Source organism: Musca autumnalis, unplaced genomic scaffold (genome assembly GCF_047663935.1).
Source record: "Musca autumnalis isolate F117 unplaced genomic scaffold, ASM4766393v1 scaffold_5, whole genome shotgun sequence".
Lineage (NCBI taxonomy): Eukaryota > Metazoa > Arthropoda > Insecta > Diptera > Muscidae > Musca > Musca autumnalis.
In genome coordinates this window covers 131,022,521-131,045,295 of record NW_027412088.1, presented here as the reverse complement: position 1 = coordinate 131,045,295, position 22,775 = coordinate 131,022,521, and the positions used below count along the sequence as shown (strand labels likewise).

Below are 22,775 nucleotides of genomic sequence, written 5' to 3'. Positions count from 1 at the left end.
GTACAAATGTCCATCTTTGTAAAAACAAAATTGCATTTGAAAAAGGAAATGTTTGATAGATAGGGAAGCCATTCCACGGCCGATATGTCTGATGAGTCTCTACAAAAGGCGAAACATGGTGGTTGTGTGGGTTCGAATCTTCGGCTTTCCTTTTTCACATGCAAACATCACCGGTCATTAAGCTCGACTCCAACGTGAAATAAATTAAAATTAAAATAGATCTTCGCCCTAATAGGCAACATTTTCAAATAAAGTAAAATATATTCGTTTTCATTCCCAAAAATTGATAATATAGGAAGATTTTTTTTTAATAGACTCCATTTTTGCCCTAAGGCCTTTTTCGGGACATTGGCTTTGTTATCTCGAATTCAGAACACTTACGTACTTTGTTTTCAGCAAGAAATGTTAAGAACAGAATGGCCTTTAATTGCACGCATAATACGGGCAAATAGCTTTAACCGTTCCACACCCAGCAAAATGTTCGATGCCAAAGATGACATTCAATCATGCGTGCAAGTGATCTAGCATGTCATCTTTTTAGCATCTTCATCGATGAATTTTATATGAGCGTGGACCCCAAAAGATGACGTTCTTTTCTGGATCCTAAGCATGTCATTTTAACCAATGCGTTGACATGTCATTTCCACCAATGCTTTGGCATGTCATTTCCACCAATGATTTGACATGTCATTTTCACCAATGCTTTGACACGTCATTTTCACCCATGCTTTGACATGTCATTTTAACCAATGCTTTGGCATGTCATTTTCACCAACCCCTTGGCATGAAATTTTCATGTCTTGTTTGGAAAATGGAAATGCTGTATTGAAATATGGTTTTCATGAAAAACAAAACTCTTTATTAATTCAAACGAATTCATGAAATAGCTACAATTAATTTATCAGTTTAGTTTTTCAAAAGTTTACATCCAAAATTGCAATGTAATCACCATCGCTGCAACGCAAAAGATTACTTCCTCCGTTCTCCGCAACTGATATTCTTTCATCTTACAAAAGGTTTTTTCAATTATCTTCCCATCACCAGTTCAGATTTCAACATGGACTCCAAATGTACTCCTTTAAGTATTTTTATTTCGTAAATTACTTTTATTTTATAATTTTGTTATTTTATAACAACATTTTGGTAATTTATACTCTTTTGTTTAGTGACGGAAATATGTAGGGATCTACAACCCGGCTTGCTTTAGGGATCTCTAAGAACAAAATGTAACGAACGGGGAAGAGAGACTTTTTATGGAAAATACCATTTATGCTTAATTAATTTATTTTTAATTGTTTCTTTCCAAAAGTAGTTTCTTCTTTATTTTCAGATTCTTGTTCCTTTTCGTTTCGGACTTTTTTTCAAATTCCAAGAAGCGAGATTTGATTGATTTCATTCTATGTCAGATTTAGAACAGACAAGGGAAATTTTAAAATAGCAATGTGTGCAGTCCGATTCTATTTTTAGCTCGATGGTTGGGACTTCATATAATACCAATTGTTTAGAAGTTTTAGTTGTTTGATATGCAGGAAATGTAAGACAGCATCACGACGACAGTTCTAACAACTTTGGTCTGTTCCAGAAACTGCAAGAATCTACTTATTTCTACTACGATAACAATTTTTCCTTTATGTTATCGGAAAAAATAGTAAACATTAGTAGATTTTTGCAGTACTGGAACCATAACAACCAAAATGAAAATAAACAGGTGTGTAAATAAAAACACAAACATCATCTCTATTGGATCGATGGAATGGGTACAAATGCTGATGAAAAGATCGGATCTTTCACGACTTCCTTTGAACCAATGCAAAAGATGACATGAAATCACGTTAGGTTAGGTTAGGTTTTAGGATGCGCAGCTGCTGTAGAAGGCAGCCACTCCACTCGGAGACCTTATGGTCCATTGTGATCATCCTGTTATGTTGTGATCGGATATTGTTGGTATTGTTGATGTAGTCTGTTGTTTGGTGGTTCTGCATGTGTTTCTGTGTGTGATGATGACCGTTAAAGTGTGGTGATGTGATGATGTGTGTGGTGATTTTTGCTGGTGTATATGTGATGTTGGTTGTGTAAGTGTGGTGATGATGGATACTGCATCTATGGATTTGATTGTTGTGATGTGATGGCGTGTGAGTGTGTGCTCGACTGGATACCAGTTTGTTGTTGCTGGATGGGGGAGGAAGAGGTAGGAGAGGAAGAGACGGGTCGGGGGGGGGGGGGGGGGTATAGGAGAAGGATTAGGGATGGTAAAAGAAAGAAAAACAAAAGAGGTATATTAGTTATTAAATAGACTAACATGCAGTTAAGTTTGTCTGCCCCATAGCCATTTAAGACCTCTACAGTATGCAAGCAGGACTAATGGGTCGAAAGAAGAGAGGTAGGAGAGCGATTCAATCATGTATGTGCCGAAGAGTCTGTATCTCCTGGCCGACAGTCTGGGGCACTGGCACAGTAAATGATCAATCGTCTCCGTCTCCTCTGCATCTTCACACAGCCTGCAATAATCACCGCTGCTAGCCTCCCATCTGCACGTCATTGATCTCCAGTCAGTTATAGAAGTATCTTCCATATTTATAAGGGTTAGATCTATCACCTCCTCCCTTACCCTATTATGGAAAGTGGCGGTATTTCCCCTATTACATACTCGAAGATTATTAGTTGAAATAAAATCGAATACGGACTCACCCCTTGAGTGATGAGCATTTGCATCACAGCCCACTATCAAGTTTGCCTTACTCATCGTCTCCTCCACTAGCTTCCGCAACAGTATACCGGGTGGGTTTGGTTCCTCGTACGGCATGTAGACTGAGGCCAGCACCAAGGCTCTTCCAGAGCCTACTTCTAACCTCACTACAGTCGTGTCACCATCACTGTAATTATAGAGTTGAATAAGGTTTAAACTTTTCTTCGCTACAATACAGCTTCTTACCTTCTCTCCATTTGATGCAGAGAATATAGAGTAGCGCCCATCGTTTAGTCCAGAAACCCTATTCTTATGAAGATAGGGCTCCTGGACCAAAGCGATGTCTACTTCGGTTTTTGTGAGGGAGAGGAGAAGTTCAGCAGCCGCAGCCCTGCAGTGGTGCAGATTGATCTGCACAACGCGGAGCTCTTGCTGCTGAGCTTCTCTACTGTGGCTTCGAGACTCGGAACCGAAGCCAACCAGAGCCGAAGTACAGCTCTCCCTCACAATCCCTGATGTAGTCCGCACTTTCATTATCCATGGTGAACTTCATCACCGCACCAGCTCCTTCTTTAGTGGAGTTGATAAACCTCCAGCTGGCAGTAGAGAGACCTCTGTTCTGCCTCTGGATCATCTTCAGCACCTCCGCAACCTCCTGATCCGGAGGTGGCACCCAGGCTGTGGCTGACGCTCTGCGAGGTATCTCGCTAGTAGGCACCGCGGCTAGCTTGCAACCTTCCCAGAGTGCGCCCGAGCCATCAACCGTTCGTATGAGATAATCTTTCGATTTCTCATCCTGACAGCCGATGACCTTGACACCTCTGATATAAGTTGCCTTGCCAAAGCCCGTCATACTTGCGTCCGCCTCGTCAGAGGTTATGGCCTTCCTCAGTAGACGTTCAACCAGCAACCAATGATCATCACTGATCCAACCTTCCGGATCAGACCTATCAATGATTGCTATTTGAACGTCTTTTGAGGCCAGCTTCCTCCGGGTCCTCGCTGGTTTTGATGTCCCGCCAGCAGATGACTGCTGGGGAGCCGGACTGGAGATTCCTTTGCAGGACTTCTCCTGTTCAACCCCAGTTGCCGTCTGCTGGGCGGTCACCTTAGCAAGAGTGGGAGGATGGTTGGTTTGATGTCGGTCCAGCAACCTCTTGGCTGTTGGCTGTGGGTCCTCCGAAGACCTGACCCGCTTTACGCATGACTGCTGCGGAGAGGTCTTTGGTCTACCACTGGCCTGCCTAGAGGTTGAAGGGCCGTCCGTCACACCAGCCATTCTACCAGTTGCGCCACCGGCGATCCTCACTCCTCCATCACTTAAGGAGCAGGGCTTCTTGGGATCCTTCGACGCCTCAGTTGCCTGTTTACCAGGCCTCTGCATCGTCGAGGTTCGCAAGAGGTCGCTGCTTCTATTTACCCCGACAGAAGAGGGGGCAGTCACCGACGAGGCAGCTACATTCGGAGTCGCCTTGAGCATCTGCGTTGTCCCTGACTGACCCTTTTTCTGTTCCGACGGCAAGACGGTTGGTGCCTTTGAGGACAGCAGCCGTCTTGCTGTTTCCAGGGTCGAGGGCATCCTTCTGCCCGTCTCCGCCGCTGACACCATCGGTGTCTGCAAGGAGTCCGAACAGCCTGATACTCCCGGTTTGGGTAGGTTACCCGGAGCGACTGCACCCTTGGCAGCCGTTAGGCTGGAGGGGACAGCCGTTCCAGGAGTTTGAATTTGGTTAACCGGAACGTGGATCTTCTCCATATGAGGGTACCTACGCTCAAGTCTCCTCATAACTCGAAGCCTCACTCCGATTAAACGAAATTCGTCCTGACTTATGTCAGTGGCTTCCTTACCAACAAATTTGTTGCAGTACTTAGCGGCTCTTTTATATTCGTGCCGATCCTTTTTCTCCTTGGCCTTCTCGCTCTTGTTGGTAGAGGTCGTGTTAGAGGGGGTCGCTTCCTCCATCACGGCTTCTTCCTCCATGGCGTCCTGCCTCGGAAGAAAAGGCTTATCGGTACCGACCGATGTAACATCCCGTAGAGGAGTTGGACCTGCTGTGGTAAGGTTCGAGGTCTCTCCTTGGACCGAGGAAGGCGCTTCCTGGGATGTCCGAGATGGAATCACAGTAACGTCCATCTCTTCATCCGACATGAGGGAGTCGTCTTCCCAGTTCCAAGGGGGGGGGCTCTCCTGGCTCAATCTGCAGGTCTCTCTCTGCTCTATGAGATCAAGCAATTCCCTGCTTTGGTTCAGAATGTCTTGACTTACTCTGTCCATCGTCAAGGTCGTCGGGGTCACGTCCCCACCCAGGGATTCTTGAGGTCCTAGAGTCGCATTTGGTAGTGCGGCATTGTCCGTGGTCATAGCTGGGGTCGATAACGAGGGGAGATTGGTTTGGGTTGTTTTTGTTTAGTTCGGATTCATTCATAGGGGAACGTTTTACTGGGGGATTTGAGGACAGGTCATGGCATAGCCCTCCATTACCATGACTAGGGCGCTGGTTACTCGCTGAGGTGCCCAGGTATCACGCGAGGCTCCGTTCGAATACAGTTGGTACCCTAACTGCAAACCTTGAGAACACCGATGGGCACGAGGTCGCTTAACACCCCGGTGTTAGGGGATCTCACAATTACTTTGGTAGGAGATCACTACCAAATATGTGTCACTCAATCCGGAGATACACTTTGAATTCCAGTGCACTGAGTTGGAGCGTGACAGAGAGTGGATAACCTTTGGTCAATCACAGCCTCCCAGTTCAACACTACAAGAAGTTAAATGAGAAGATTGTGACGTCTAGCCCCCGCATCGCTTCAAGATTGTTATCCCCGGCGGGGGAATCACGTCATCGCAAAGAACCCCTTCCGTCAAATTTTGCTGGGCATATATGGGTCGTCGAAGTCGCCAAATAGCAAAAAAATTGGATTTTCATAACTTCGATGCCCCAGTAGCACGTTTTAACATATTCCAATTGTGCTCAAACTTAGGCAATCTTAAAATCTAACACTACTAAAGGTTTAGGCGGCTCCCCGGCTAAAAAAATCCGAGATCGATTTGATCCTTTGAGTTAAAACCAGCCCAATGCTACAAATGAAGACAAAGAAAATATTGAATTTTACATAAAACGTTTGATATTTTATCAAATTTTATGTTTTTACATAGTTTAATAATAAAAAAATGGTATATATACCATATTTTTATACCCTACTCCACACTGTCGTAAATGGACTCAATAACATAATAATCTGCTGAAAAAATCGACGTTAAACGGTTAACAATCTTAGTTTTGAACACTGTTATGTATTTTTTGATGGTTTTTCCAACTTTAAATGACAATTTTACAACTTTTATGACGATTTCCGATCAAAATCTGTTTGCATATTTTGCATATTTTTTTGCATATTCTGCATATTTTTTGCATATTTTGCATATTTTTGCATATTTTGCATATTTTTTGCATATTTTGCATATTTTTTGCATATTTTGCATATTTTGTGCATATGCAAAATGAATTTAGATTTCTTTGAAACGAATTTTGGTCCAATCAGAATCTTCGTATCTTTAATATTAAAAAATATGCAAATATGCAAAATCCGATGTCTAGTCATAAGACATGAGCTATTGTCATCTAAACAGAATGTTGGAACCTCGACCACAAAGTAGTCAAAAATGTATTGAACGAATAACTCGATAAGAATACCAGTAAGGAAAGGATCAAAGACGGGCGGGACCGATTATGTGATACCCTGCACCACCACGATTTTAATTTAATTTGACGAAATAGACAAAATTTCGTATTCTATATTTAAAATTTTACCAAACTGTCAGTCCAATTTTGTGTTTGGTGCGTCAAATACATGAAATCGGGCGAAAATATATATGGGAGTTATATCCAAATCTGAGCCGTTTTCAAAATAATTGGGAAATTTATTTCTAGAGCAAATTCCGTCACATTATCCAAATCTCCACAAAATTTTACAGATATAGCGTGTTTGTTGCTTCTAATACCTTAAATCGGACGAACATTTCTATGGGAGCTATACCCAAATCTCGACCGATTTCAATATAATTAGGCAAACTTATTTCGAGACCAAAATCAGTCACACACTCCAAATTTCATAAAAAATTGATAGATGTAGCGTGTTTGGTGCATCCAATACCTCAAATTTGGCAAATATATATGTATATGGGAGCTATGTCCAAATCTGAACCGATTTCATTATAATTTAGCAAATATATTTTTAGAGCAAATTCCGTCATTTTGATTTTATGTTTATACCGAAAAGGAACTATGGGAACTCAAAGGTACCCCCAACATAACAGTCTATTTAGGGGATTGTATTTGAGACCATCGACATAATGGGTCCTAGAACGTCCCAAACAGATTTTTGTGGAATATCTGAGGGATTTGGACCGCAGTTTTCGGGCCACAAATGTGCTTATTGTTGTACAAGTTTCTCTTCTAATCAACCTCAGACTTGATGTTGTTGCTGTAACAACATGTGTGGACTTGATGTGGCTTCTTAGAGATTTTCTAATTACCTTCCAAAATTATAATTTTTTCTAACTCTATTAAAATATTCCACTAGGTTGTATGACAGCTTTTGTAAAAGATAGCTTGTTTAACTCCAAAAAATTTGCTGGGTAATATTATCTTTTTTGGTACAACTTTAGATTTTAATATTGACCATTTGAAGTTGACGAATTTAATGTCAAACGCCTTCTGATCATCTATGAGCGCTGGATATAAACTCATCCCTAGTTTGGGTTTTATCATAATCGATATTGTTATTTTTATACCCACCACCATAATATGGAGGGTATAATTATATTTGTTATTCCGTTTGTAACACATCGAAATATTCATCGGAGACCCTATAAAGTATATATATTCTTCATCAGGGTAAAATTCTAAGTCGATATAACCTGGTCCGTCTGTCCGTCCGTCTGTTGAAATCAAGATACAGCTCGCAATTTTGAACATAGAGCTTTGTAATTTGGTATAGAAGTTTTTACTACTTCTAGGATGTTTGGTATTGCAAATGGGCTATATCGGTCCACTCTTTGATATAGCTCCCATAGAACGGTACCACCCGGTATTTTGAAGCTTTTAGCCTCATTATCACACCGAAATTTGGTACTTAGTCTTCGTTGGGGGTATAAAACTTTTCCCCAGAAATTTGGCGGTACAGGTCCACGCCTTAATATAGCCCCCATAGAACGGTACCTCCCGATTTTCGTTATTTTGAAGGTTGGGGCCTCAATATTCCACCGAAATGGCTCAAATTTGGTATTTATTCTTCGTTGTGGGTATAAAAATTTTCCCCAGAAGTTTGCCGGTACAGTTCCACGCCTTAATATATGGCCCCTATAGAACAGTACCTCTCGATTTTCGGTATTTTAAAGGTTGAAGCCTCAATATTCCACCGAAGTGGCTCAAATTTGGTATTTATTCTTCGTTGTGGGTATAAAACTTCCCCCAGAAGTTTCTCGGTACATATCCATGCCTTCATATAGTCCCCATAGAACGGCACCTCCCGAATTCCGGTATTTTTAAGGTTCTGGCCACCATAACACACCGAAATGTCTGAAATGTCCTGAATTTGTCGGTATAGGTACACGCCTTCATATATCCCCCGTAGAGCCGTACCTCCCAATATTCGGTATTTTGAAGGTTATGGGCTCAATATTCCACAGAAATGGCTGAAATCCCCCAGAAAGTTGTCGGTACGGGTCCACGCCTTCATGTAGCCCCCACAGAACGGCGCCTCACAATTTTCTGTATTTTGAAGTTTGTCGCCCCGGCAACCCACCGAAATGGCTGAAATTTGGTATTTAGTCTACGTTGAAGGTAAAAAGCTTTCCATTTGAAATTCGTCAGTTAGGTACACGTTTTGATATAGCCCCCATAGAACGGTCCCTTCCGATTTTCGTAATTCTGAAGGTTGTGACGTCAATATCCCACCGAAATGACTGACGTTTTTTATTTAGTCTTCCATTGGGTTATAAAATATTCCAGAAGAGAACTATCAGTATATGTCCACGTCTTTCTATATGCCCCATAAAAGCGTGCCTCTTGATATACTGGATTTTGAAGGTTTTAGGCACATTATCTTACCGAAATATCTGAAATTTGGTATTTAGTCTGATTTCCGCCTGAAATTTGTCGCTATAGATCGACGTTGTGATATAGCCCGCATAGAACGGTACCTCCCGAATTTTGTCTTGTTCATAAACAAAATGAAACTACAGTTTTTCTCTATAACGAAGAAAAATTGAAAACACAGCTTTTTGCAGTCCTTTTTCACATATTTTAATCTCCCTATAACGAACTTCGCGGTAACGAATACTTCTCTATAATCAAGTGTTTTTATTGCACAAATGGGAATTCTCACACAAAATAACCTTTCTATAATGAAGTTTTGTCAAACTTTTTCTCACTGATGTCTACACAATAAATGGGAAACAAAACACATTCATAACGCTCTTTTTATTGAAGTGCACCTTAAAAAAGAGAAGCAAAACTCATTTAAAAGCGCTTTCAGAATGAAAATTGTGTTAATATAGGTGTCTAGTTGCTCGGAAATTAGACATCTAAAGCGAAATAACTAACGATTGTTTTGCTGGGTTTTTTAAGTACAGCTATAGAAGATGCTGATATTGAAATACAAGAATAGGGTATCAATACGTATTGAAAATGTTACGTTTAAAGACAATGTCAATATCGATTGCGATCCTTTAACTGAGAATTATACATTTTTCTGGAGTCTAGAAATAATGTTACCCATCATATATTTTCTTCCATTGCAAATTGTGAAGACTTTGATAAATCAAAGTGGCAACATCAAAAACAAATGAAAATCACTTCTAATTTCAATCCTAAATAAAAATTCAATTTAAAAATGCAAAAAAATATTTCAGCATGAGCCAGGGTGGAATTCGAACCAGGGTCTCCCGAGCCCTTGCATTCTAAGCTTGTCAAAGCTTGCGATGACAAATATTGCTGATCAAAAAGCTGCCACAGTATTTGTAATAAAGCATTGAAAAATAGGGTTGCCAGCCAAGTCGGACTATAGGAAAAGTTTGCAATTAAATAACTGGCAATCAAATAAATAAATAAATTATTCGAATATACAATTTTCGAATATGCATGATGATCGCACTTAACCGCCCGTGAAACGTAGCATAATGGTTGCATGTGTGGGACTTCGGTGGATTCCTAATTTTTCAATGTGTCCCTTAGGTCATAACAGCTCAACTCGAAAGAGAATTAATTCAAATATCATTATAAACTAACATTCGCCTTAATAAAGTTAAACAAAATAAATCAATTTATGTGTATTTACATATATATTCACGTTTGTTTCCTTATTACTCATGTATGTAGGTCAAATTAACAATTTTGCCTTTGTTTCTCTATAACGAATTTTTTCTATAACTTAGTAATTCTTCGATCCCCAAGTGCTACGTTATAGAGAAGTTTGACTGCAATTGTTCTATTTTAGTGCTATACAACTCGTGATGGAGGGTATAACAAGTTCGGCCCGGCCGAACTTAACGCCGTTGTTACTTGTTTTCTGATGTGTTCAGTGCACAACTGACAAATTTCGTAAATTACCGCAATAATAAACATTTCAGCTTTTAACGATTTCTGTCGGTAACCAAAAAATCAGGTAGAGAATTCCACTACTGCTCAATATTTCTTGAAAAGTGTCATAGTAATAGTGACCTTTCAGTATCTGTGTTCGTGAAACTTCAAAAGGCTAAAATTGCAACATAATGGCAAATTTCAAAATTTCTGTTTTCCCGAAAGATGAACCCCTTACTAATGCCTTGTTCATACTAAGGCTAATTCGCTCTCTATTCGTTGTTCGAACCCAAATTAAGATATAATTACTTAATTTCCCATACAAAAATTTGAGAACGTACAACGATTCTTTTCATTTGTTCGATTTAAATTTATCTCCAAACGACGATAAAATATGTCCCGTCTCTAACAAATGAGAGAATTTATCGAAATAAAAAAAAAGTTATTTTGGCAGGTCTCTCTCTTTAATTTTGAAAATAGAAAAATTAAAAAATGTTCTGAAAACACCAAAATTGTGAGAAAAAATAGAAAACATGAATGAAAATAATATAATTTAGTATTAAATAGACATATGAAAGAAGGACAAAATTTTTTCAGTTCATATCAATTAATTTTACTTGTCTTTTGGCTACAACTTTCTTTAAAATCAGTAAATAAAAAGTAGGAAAATATGAGTCATGTTGCTATAAATTGTGTACCATGTCGTATGAACGGGTTTATTCGTGTACGTAATTATGAGAGCGAACAACGTGATTCAAATGCTGGTATGAACATGGCATTAGAATACCCCTAATATACAAATAAGATTGCCTACCGATCTACCAACCCACATAGGTTAAATCTACCCAAAATTGTAAATCGAAAATACAAAATTAACACGTCTGTCAAAAACCGTATATTTTCCAGATGGTTAACGAACATCAAAAAGTAACCCTTTTCACCAGCATATTAACATTAAAAACAACCCTTATTTTAGAGCATGTCCTATCTAAGTTTTTGCTTTTTTATTGCCAACTAACACAGCTAATGCTTAATGAAACCAAAGAATCGAAACAAAAATTAATCAGAATTAAAACATACACCGCAGCGTGTGATATACATACTGATCATCCAAACGAAACCCAAAAAAACATTTTGACTAACGAAAAATTTTTGATGTCAAAATATACACATAACCTGAGCATGGCCGAAAATAATGGCGTAAAACACTGCTTCGTTACCTGTATATACATACATAGCTATATTATTTAGAGATGCAAACATAATAGCCGTTTCCTAATTCAGCGATTGGTCACATCTAATATGTCACGCTAATTATAGGTTTCTCACTGAACGGTGAACTTCTGATGGATGCTTTGGGTGGTGAAACCACATTTGCCGATGTTACGGCAGAGGGTGTCGGATTTGTGCCAGCCTGTACTTTGGGAGTAGGACAAAAGGCTCGCCTAATCTATGGTCAAGATGTAGATTCACTGAAATTCTTTACCACGTGTGGCTTACAAGAGGGCTATGAACCATTCTGTGTGTAAGTTTTCATTTGTTCATATAACCATTGAACCTTCCCGGATCTACATTTATGTGATTATGCATCATATTTACAGGAATATGCGTCGCCCAGTTACCCATTGGTATACGAAGGATCAGCCGATTTTCGAAAACACCGAAGAAATGCCAGATTGTCGTATTGATGTTACTCGAATTCCCGGAGGATCTGATACTCCACCGCATCTGAAAATCTCACACAATACATTTGAGACCATGGAAAAGGCCAATTGGGAATTCTTGCGCCTATCCCTTCCCGTAACTTGTATGGGTGAGTTTATTAGTGAAGCCGAAAAGGCAAGACGATGGGAGGAGATTAAAATGCGACAGTACCGCTTGATGCGGGAAGCCCAAGAAATTGCCCAGCAACAGACTTCAGCCCATATGGACCACATGCTGAAGAGTGGCTTCTCAATGAACGACATTAAGGGTTTGAATAGAAACTATGATGACACTGCCGAGGCGGACGAGAACATGGCCAGAAGTCCAGCAAGGCCACCACGCAGGGCTTCAGTGACGCGCAACATTACCTTTGAATCAGATTTGGGGGTATCGGAGGAACTACAACGATCCACGTCTGCGTTCGACATGAATGGCATCGAAGATGGCGGTGCTATGGATGATAAGAAAAAGCGTGGTCGTAGTCCGTTCAAGTTCTTCTCGAAAAAGTCACGCGATCAAAGTAAAGAAAAACTTCCAGGCAGAGCACCGGAAGTTAGTCCAGACAGACGTTCTGCAATGACCCAAGGTCGTAACGTTGCGGCGACCCAGCTGACAGCAAAGGCGCCGTCTTTGCGTTTGAACAACGTAAGTAGTTATGTGAATTATGGCCCCTGACCCATTGTAACTGAATTCTCTTTCACAGACGGAAATGCCCCAAACTCCTACTCAGGGCCCAAAGGCATTGAGCGGCGGCAATTTAGGGCAACCCGCCGTCGAGTCTTCAGGAGACGAAATGTTTGATGCCGAGTGTCTGAAACTGATTAATGAATACTTCTATGGTGTCCGCATTTTCCCCGGTCAGGATCCTACTCATGTTTACGTAGGATGGGTAACAACCCAATATCACTTGCATAGCAAAGAATTCAATAAGGATAAGGTTCGTCGAGCCTCGGTCATCATTGAGGATGACTATGAAATGCCCATTGGACGCATTAATCGCCAGAGTTGTTATGTGGTTCGTGCTGACGAGTTATTCAACGAAGTAACGCAGGACGCCTCGGGCAAGGGAGCCTCTCAGGGCATGTTCGTTGGCTGCTTCGTAGACACAGCCACTGGCATGATCAGTTTTACTTGCGAAGGCAAACAGACTTCCCATCGCTGGCAAATGGAACCAAACACAAAGCTCTTCCCTGCTATATTCGTGGAGGCAACCAGTAAAGAAATTTTACAAATTGAATTAGGTCGCACAGCCACCACGCTGCCACTCTCAGCTGCTGTACTGCCCACCAGTGATAAGCATATCAATCCTCAATCACCACCTCGCTTAAAAGTACAATGCTTACGACCCCACCAATGGGCTCGTGTTCCAAATACAGCCCTTCAGGTTCATGCTTTAAAACTTTCCGACATTCGTGGTTGGTCTATGTTGTGCGAAGATCCGGTCTCCATGCTGGCCCTTCACATACCCGAGGAAGATCGATGCATAGATATTCTTGAACTGATTGAAATGGACAAGTTATTATCTTTCCACGCTCATACGCTGACACTGTACGCAGCTCTTTGCTATCAATCAAATTATAGAGCAGCTCATGCCCTGTGTCAGCATGTCGACCAAAAGCAACTGTTGTACGCCATACGTTCGGAATATATGAGTGGACCCCTACGCCAGGGTTTCTACGACCTGCTGATCGCATTGCATTTAGAATCACATGCGACCACAATGGAAGCTTGCAAAATGGAGTATATCATTCCGTTAGGACCTGAGTTGAAATTCTTATATGACGACGAAGAAATGCGCCATTCGCTGAGGTCTCTGGTTACTGAATCCGTTCGTCCGCAAATGCGAATGACAGAAATTACGTAAGTTCATAGCTAGTAAAAGCCTTTGTCTCTATGAATTACCTTCTCTATATTTAAATGAGGGAAGGTAATCCGTCCCAAGTTTTTTTATCAATCGGTTTCAGTGTCCTGGCTTTCTTCCATTACAAAATTCTTCTTTTACCATGCCCTGTGAATCATTTTTGTACCTTCACTATGTTTCTATGTGTGTTCTCTCTCTGCCTTTGCATGCCTTCACCATCACTCAACAACCATTCAATTACGCTGTTGCGATCACCCTTTTCCCATCGTATGTGCATTCTTGACGTAGACCTATAAATATCCAAACCAATGCTTCCAGTGAACCAATACCAGACATCGATTACCTGTACTCCCCGAAATTCCCCCTAGAAGTAGTGCGTGAGTTTGTTATGGAAGCTTTGAAGGAGGCGGTCGTGATAAACCAAGTGCACAACAGAGATCCGATCGGTTGGACCAATGAGAATCTTTTCTTGTAAGTTCGTTAGGTTTGCGGAAGTTCCCAGAGTAACGTTTTGGTTCTATCTGTTTTAGGCCACTTTTGAAACTTACAGATCGTCTACTTCTCGTCGGTGTTATGACGGATGAAGATGTTCAAAAACTACTGGTCATGATCGATCCGGAGACATGGGATCCAACGTTTGAAAAGGGTAAGTATAGGATAACCGGTATGAAGAACTTTGGACGAGTAACAAGACTATCGCGAACATTTCAGATGGAAAAGACGAGCACCGTAAGGGTTTGCTTACCATGAAGATGGCCGAAGGTGCCAAGTTACAGATGTGCTATCTGCTGCATCATCTATATGACATCCAGTTGAGACATCGTGTGGAAAGCATAATTGCATTCTCACATGACTTTGTGGGCGATCTACAAGCAGATCAGCTGCGTCGTTATATTGAAATCAAACAATCTGACCTTCCAAGTGCTGTAGCAGCCAAAAAGACGAAAGAGTTCCGTTGTCCTCCTAGAGAACAAATGAACCAAATCCTATGCTTCAAGAATTTAGAACCAGACGACCATGAAAATTGCACTTGCGGTCTGGAGTTGCGAGGAAGTTTGTACGACTTTCATGACAGTCTAATGAAAAAGGTGTCTTTGAATGCTTTACAGGAGCCTGACGAAGCAGAGAGCACTGCGGTCGAAGAAGTAAAAACGGGACCAATCACAAAGATATACAACTTTATTAATACGGTGAAGGAACTTGAAGAGGGTCCCAAAGAAGTTGAGGAACCTGAGAAGAAAACTCCTGAAGAAGTGTTCCGCAAAGTATTGATTAAGACGATTGTAAGTTGGGCGGAGGAATCACAGATTGAAACGCCAAAATTGGTGCGAGAAATGTTTAGCCTGCTTGTGCGACAATACGACACAGTGGGCGAATTGGTGAGAGCTCTTGAAAAAACGTACGTAATCAATAACAAGGCCCGCGAAGATGTTGCTGAAATGTGGGTTGGTTTGAGCCAAATCCGTGCGTTGCTTCCCGTCCAAATGAGCCAGGAAGAGGAAGAGTTGATGCGGAAGCGATTGTGGAAATTAGTCAACAATGCTACATTCTTCCAACATCCGGATTTAATACGCATTCTTCGCATTCACGAGAATGTGATGGCTGTTATGATGAACACTCTTGGGAGACGAGCTCAAGCCCAGAGTGATGCCCCGACCCAACAGGAGGGAATGGAGGGAGCCCCAGCCAAGGAGAAGGACACTTCGCATGAAATGGTGGTGGCTTGCTGTCGTTTCCTCTGCTATTTTTGTCGAACTGGACGGCAGAATCAAAAAGCCATGTTTGATCACTTTGACTTTTTGTTGGACAACGCCAATATTCTGTTAGCGAGACCTAGTTTGCGCGGATCCACTCCTCTAGATGTGGCATACTCAAGTTTGATGGAGAACACAGAATTAGCTCTGGCCTTACGAGAACACTATTTGGAAAAAATTGCCGTCTATCTATCGCGATGCGGTCTGCAAAGCAACTCTGAATTGGTTGAAAAGGGCTATCCCGACCTGGGTTGGGATCCCGTGGAAGGTGAACGCTATTTGGATTTCTTACGCTACTGCGTATGGGTAAATGGTGAAAGCGTTGAAGAGAATGCCAACCTTGTCATTCGTCTTCTTATCCGACGTCCAGAATGTCTAGGGCCGGCTCTAAGAGGAGAAGGAGAAGGTCTATTCCGGGCCATAGTTGAGGCCAACCGAATGTCAGAACGCATCTCAGATCGATGCAAAATGCAAGATGAAGCTGAAGGCACTATCGCCGGCCTAAATTTCTCACATCCCCTGCCGGAGGGCGATGACGACGAAGATTATATTGATACGGGTGCCTCTATTTTGAACTTCTACTGTACGCTCGTAGATCTTCTAGGTAGGTGTGCCCCCGATGCTTCCGTAATAGAGCAAGGTAAAAACGAATCACTGCGAGCTAGAGCTATTTTGAGATCTCTTGTGCCACTGGAGGATCTTCAAGGCGTCCTCAGCTTAAAGTTCACACTCACCCAGACTGCACCGGGAGAGGAAAAGCCTAAGTCGGACATGCCATCCGGCCTATTGCCGAACAACAAACAAAGTATCGTTCTATTCTTAGAACGCGTATACGGCATAGAAACGCAGGAACTCTTCTATCGCCTGTTAGAAGACGCCTTCCTGCCTGATCTCCGAACTGCCACTATTCTTGACAAGAGTGATGGTTCCGAAAGTGATATGGCCCTTTCGATGAATCGATATATCGGCAATTCCATTTTGCCCCTGCTCATCAAACATTCTAAGTTCTACAACGAGGCAGAAAACTATGCCAGTCTATTAGATGCAACACTGCACACGGTCTATAGATTGTCTAAGAACCGTATGCTAACAAAGGGCCAGAGAGAAGCTGTATCCGACTTTTTGGTGGCACTGACATCGCAAATGCAACCTGCAATGTTATTGAAACTTTTGCGCAAGTTGACGGTCGATGTCTCAAAACTATCAGAGTACACGACTGTGGCTTTGAGGGTAAGTCTTCCTAGTTAATCCCCAAGAGGAGGATAGTTGAATTGTTTATCTTCGTTTTCCCTTTTCAGCTCCTTACTTTGCACTTCGATCGCTGCGCCAAATACTACGGCTCCAGTCAAGGCCAAGGATCCTACGGAGCAGCGTCTGACGAAGAAAAACGTCTTACTATGCTCTTGTTCTCTAACATTTTTGACTCACTCAGCAACATGGACTACGACCCAGAATTGTTTGGCAAGGCTTTGCCATGTTTGATTGCAATTGGTTGTGCTTTACCACCGGACTACAGTTTGTCCAAGAACTCAGACGAAGACTTTTATGGTCGTCAGTCTGGTGCTCCCGATCAGCCACAATATGATCCCAATCCCATCGAGACATCCAATGTCAACTTGACACACGACTACAATTCACTGGTGGAGAAATTCAGCGAACACTACCACGATGCCTGGGCTAGTCGCCGTTTAGAAAGTGGTTGGACCTATGGTGAAGTGCGATCGGATACCGATCGTAAACATCCTAGGCTTAAGCCATGCAGCATGCTTACAGAATATGTATGTTTTTACAGCCAGTCAAGAAGTCGATGTTTAGTGGAATGTAATTATGAAATAAGGATTGACTACATTCCACTGAACGGCCTTTAAGACTGCATTAAGGCTACAGATTTGCTTAGTTTCGTCTTGAGTTAGCATACATAGAATTACAAACTGAAGGCTATGTATGTGGGCTCATACGAAACCTCTTATCAGCAGCATTGTGATGTGTTGCGACAAGTATTTGAACTCACTAGCATTTGTTTTACTTGTAGGAACGTGAAAGGTATAGGGATCCAGTCAGAGAATGCCTCAAGGCCCTTTTGGCTCTCGGATGGACTATTGAACATTCGGAAATTGAGGTGCCTCAGAACAATCGTGGTTCAACAAGACGTCAATCTAAACCACAAATTGTATGTATTTCGCTTCACAGTACCGACTTAGTTTTTAACAATTGGCAAAACAAACACCCCATGATATGTTTCTCAAATGTTCCCCCTTCTTTCTTGTAATTACATGTTTTACCATTCCCCCTTAAATTATACTAACATTCCCCATGGACACAATCAAACAAATATTTCCGGCAACTATTCTAATCAATAAGAATGACTTCCAGAACGAGGGCAGTGCATTTAACTACCACCCACACCCGGTGGATATGACCAATTTAACTCTCAGCAGAGAAATGCAGAATATGGCCGAACGCCTGGCTGAAAACTCTCATGATATATGGGCCAAAAAGAAGAAGGAAGAACTCACCTCATGTGGCGGCGTTATTCATCCACAACTTGTGCCATATGACTTGTTGACAGACAAGGAAAAGCGCAAAGATCGCGAGAGGTCTCAGGAGTTCTTGAAATACATGCAATACCAAGGCTACAAGTTGCATAAGTAAGTATATGCGGAAGCTAACTAACTATATAGAACAGAATTTCATGATTTCTTGTTTGCTTAGGCCATCTAAAGGTGGAGCTTTGGAGGGTGAAGGCGGTGCTACACAGGCATCTGCCGAGTTGAGATTCTCGTACTCTTTATTGGAAAAATTAATCCAATACTTAGATCGTGCTACCATAAACATGAAATTGCTGAAACCATCCACCACATTCAGCAGACGAACCTCATTCAAGACTGCATCGCGGGACATTAAATTCTTTTCGAAGGTGGTGCTGCCTCTGATGGAGAAATACTTCTCTACACATCGTAATTACTTCATTGCAGTGGCCACTGCTACCAACAATGTGGGCGCCGCCTCACTAAAGGAGAAAGAAATGGTGGCAGCCATATTTTGTAAGTTGGCATCATTGCTGCGCAATCGTTTGACTGCATTTGGACCCGATGTACGCATAACTGTTCGTTGTCTACAAGTACTGGTGAAGGGCATTGATGCTCGCACACTGGTAAAGAATTGTCCCGAATTCATTAGAACATCCATGCTAACTTTCTTCAACCAAACGGCGGATGATTTGGGCAATACAATCCTTAATCTACAGGATGGAAAATACAGTCATCTGAGAGGAACACACTTGAAAACGTCCACGTCATTGGGTTATATAAACCAGGTGGTTATGCCCGTTCTAACAGCCATGTTCGATCACTTGGCAGCATGTGACTATGGCAGTGACCTACTTTTGGATGAAATCCAGGTGGCGTCTTATAAAATATTGGCAGCTCTGTATCATTTAGGAACAGACGGCTCTCTGACACAAGATCGTAAATATTTGAAAACGGAAATTGAAAGACACCGTCCGGCATTGGGTTCCTGTTTGGGAGCATTCAGTTCCTGCTTCCCAGTTGCATTCTTTGAGCCGCATTTGAATAAGCACAATCAGTTCTCTCTTCTCAATCGCATAGCCGATCACTCACTAGAGGCCCAAGATATTATGGTAAAGATGGAAAGCTGTATGCCGAATTTGGAAACCGTTTTGGCTGAGGTCGATCAATTTGTGGAATCTGACAAGACTTATCACGATGCTCCGCATGTCATTGATGTCATTTTACCTCTACTGTGTTCCTATTTGCCATTCTGGTGGTCTCAAGGGCCCGATAATGTCAGTCCCACAAGCGGTAACCACGTCACAATGGTTACGGCCGACCACATGAATTCATTGCTTCGCAACGTCCTTAAGATGATCAAAAAGAACATTGGCAACGACAATGCCCCCTGGATGACCCGCATTGCCGCATATACGCAACAGATCATCATCAACACATCCGAGGAACTACTCAAAGATCCATTCTTGCCCTTGGCAGAGCGTGTCAAGAAACGCACCGAGAACATGTTCCACAAAGAAGAAAGCATGCGTGGTTTTATCAAATCTGCCACAGACGACACCTCTCAGGTAGAAACTCAGTTGCAGGAAGATTGGAATCTACTGGTACGCGATATATACTCATTCTACCCACTGTTGATCAAATACGTCGATTTACAACGTAATCATTGGCTAAAGGATAACATACCCGAAGCCGAAGAATTGTATAACCATGTGGCGGAAATATTCAATATCTGGTCAAAGAGTCAATACTTCCTGAAGGAGGAGCAAAACTTTATTTCCGCCAATGAAATCGACAACATGGCTTTGATTATGCCCACAGCAACTAGGAGATCGGCCATAACCGAAGGTGCACCCGTTACTGGCGGTAAAGTGAAGAAGAAAAAGAAGAACCGCGATAAGAAACGTGACAAGGACAAGGAGATTCAAGCCAGTTTAATGGTCGCCTGCCTGAAACGTCTTCTTCCAGTTGGTCTTAATCTATTCGCAGGTCGCGAACAAGAATTGGTGCAACACTGCAAGGATCGCTATTTGAAGAAGATGCCCGAGTACGATGTCATAGAATTCGCTCGCAACCAATTGACCCTGCCTGATAAATTGGATCCTTCGGATGAAATGTCATGGCAGCACTACTTGTATTCCAAACTAGGCAAAAAGGATGAACCGACCGAAGAACAAACTGCAATCGAGAAGGCAGCCAACCAAAACGACAAGGGTCGAGATAAGACCCAGGAAACCGTGGATCGCATTGTAGCCATGGCTAAAGTCTTGTACGGGTTGCATATGGTAAGTGGTCAGGTCTATGAAGAATCCCTTAACGAAAGAACTTTTCTATTTTTCTAAGTTTCTCTCTCTCGCTCTTATGTGGTATCTATCTTCCTTTAACTTTATCTCAAGCTCCTTATTCCACTTTTCGTTCGATAGGACGGAAAGCGGCATTGGAGCCGATTTTTATTTTCATATCTTTTTTTTAACAGCTAACTGTTTATTTTACATTTCGATTAATTTTACCTTATTTTTCTCGCATTTATTTCCATCGAATTACACGAACAATTACAGATCGATCATCCTCAACAACAAAGCAAAAATGTCTACAGGAGTGTCGTTTCTATACAAAGGAAGCGCGCCGTTATCGCGTGTTTCCGTCAGACATCTTTACATTCTCTTCCAAGGTTTTTAAACGATTCTCATTTTTAATAGTGCAACAAGAAAAAAATTTCAACTAACGTTTTCCCACTCTCTCTCTATATCTTTGTCTGTCTTAACCCACTATCCAAAAATAAGTTTCTCTTTGTATGAGAGCTGCAAAGGAATGCATTTTTGTGTGTTTTGGTTTTGGTTAAGTTTTCTATGGTTGTTTTGTTAAAAGCTATTTGTGTTTGGTTAAAATGTTATGAACCCGGTTTACTGCTATTCGCGCACTTTCTGGTAGTGCGTGCGCAAATGCAATCGTTTCCGGCTCTTCCGCTCATCCCAGCATCCATTGAACACACCCTCTTGCTTCACTGACCACTTCTTCATTTCATTCATTGTCATAACCCTTTCTTTGGTCCTTAACCTTTTTCGTTTTTTATTTTATTTTATTTTGTTTTCTAATTTTCTTCTTCCGAACTGTAAATATTCTAACCAGCTCTATGACTAACTGAAATGCCTTTGGCTTATTTTTGTATTTTGTGTCCTCGATTCCTGTAGGCGTCACGCTCTAAGCAAAAATCTAAAACTCGGACTTCAAAAATCACGCTGGCCCGCCGACAAGCGGTCATGTCCAGCTTGCGCTCCATTCATCTCTATCGCATAAGCAGGTGGGGCATGTGTGGTTTGTCAGCTTCAATGATAGCGCACAACAGAAATGATTCCAATTTGAAGATCATTGTTTGTCTGTTTGTGCTTAGTTGCGTATGTTTGAATAAAAAACTAACCTATAGCTAATGAACGCATGTTGTTGAGACATTGAAGATAACAAATCAAGAGAATTAATGTTTTGGTTTCAGTTTACTTTTTAATTTCAAAAAACACACACATACCCATGTTTTCTAATAACTTATACGAATCTATTTATTTCCACCAACCCCCAGACATCGGGCATGCAATATTTTCGCTCGGACTTATTATGAACAATGGCTACAAGAGGAAAATGTTGGCCAAGAAGTCATGATAGAAGATCTCACCCAGACCTTCGAAGATTTCGAAAAGTCGAAGAAGGACGAAGATGAAACTGAAGCTAAACCTGATCCATTAACACAGCTGGTCACCACTTTCTGTCGCGGTGCAATGACTGAAAGAAGCGGTGCTTTACAGGAGGATCCCTTGTACATGTCATATGCACAAATAGCAGCCAAGTCCTGTGGCGAAGAAGAAGAAGAGGGTGGTGGTGACGAAGAAGGCGGTGGCGAAGAAGAAGGCGAAGGCACCAGTATACATGTGAGTTACCTTTATCTATTGAATCGCATTTGATATTTAACTTAATTCTATTTCATCTACTTGATTCTATTTCCTCGCATGCTAATCTTAGAATACAATGAGGAAACTAATGGTAACAACTAACTTCTTCGTAAATCTTTTCTTTAGAAACATATTTTTTGTTTATTTGACAACTGAGGTTTGAAATAACACGATAGGTTAGAAATTCGATTTTTCTAGATATGATATTAAAAGATGAATAGATACTATAATTTTCAAAAATTAAATTAATATATGAAATAAAATGCTCTGTACTCGTACCTTGAATACACGATTACATTATCGAACGGACCACAGTGTTGCCGCTCCCATACAAAAGTGGACAAAAATAGAAGGAGTTGACCTAGGTTGATGAATTTTTGCACAAGTACTTATAAGGACATAGGAATTAAAAATTTCAACTTTGGTCCATATCGGTTCCGATTTGGATATAGCCCCCATATATATCTTTCCCCGATTTTGTTATAACTCGGTCAATTTTGATCGAATAACCTTCAAATTTTATATGTGATATTTTTTTAGGCCCCTGAGTAGTTTCACCGATTTTCATAAAAATCAGTTCAGTTTTGGATATAGCTCCCATATATATCTTCAACCGATTTTGCTATAAATCGCTCAATTTTTGATGAATAGCCTTCAAATTTAACATGGGATGTTTCCTCAGACCACTGTTCAGTTTTACCGATTTTGATTTGATTTC

The 22,775-nt window shown here is 41.3% G+C and overlaps 1 protein-coding gene across 12 annotated transcripts in view; it reads left to right on the top strand.

The window, feature by feature from the left end:
- The window catches only part of RyR (Ryanodine receptor), a 177,148-nt gene that overhangs the window by 131,238 nt on the left and 23,135 nt on the right, over positions 1-22,775 (top strand). For 2 of the 12 annotated variants that reach the window (XM_073992185.1, XM_073992186.1), the window contains exons 15-26: positions 11,590-11,794; positions 11,871-12,618; positions 12,677-13,833; positions 14,153-14,305; positions 14,365-14,480; positions 14,546-16,818; positions 16,887-17,366; positions 17,621-17,758; positions 17,962-18,236; positions 18,301-20,401; positions 20,675-20,787; positions 21,691-22,036. In XM_073992185.1, coding sequence (XP_073848286.1) covers positions 11,590-11,794; positions 11,871-12,618; positions 12,677-13,833; positions 14,153-14,305; positions 14,365-14,480; positions 14,546-16,818; positions 16,887-17,366; positions 17,621-17,758; positions 17,962-18,236; positions 18,301-20,401; positions 20,675-20,787; positions 21,691-22,036 — 8,105 coding nt within the window. Of the gene's footprint in view, positions 1-11,589; positions 11,795-11,870; positions 12,619-12,676; positions 13,834-14,122; positions 14,306-14,364; positions 14,481-14,545; positions 16,819-16,886; positions 17,367-17,620; positions 17,759-17,949; positions 18,237-18,300; positions 20,402-20,674; positions 20,788-21,307; positions 21,418-21,690; positions 22,037-22,127; positions 22,149-22,775 lie in introns of all 12 variants that reach the window. The other 10 variants (XM_073992183.1, XM_073992184.1, XM_073992180.1 and 7 more) reach the window with 6 other exon arrangements.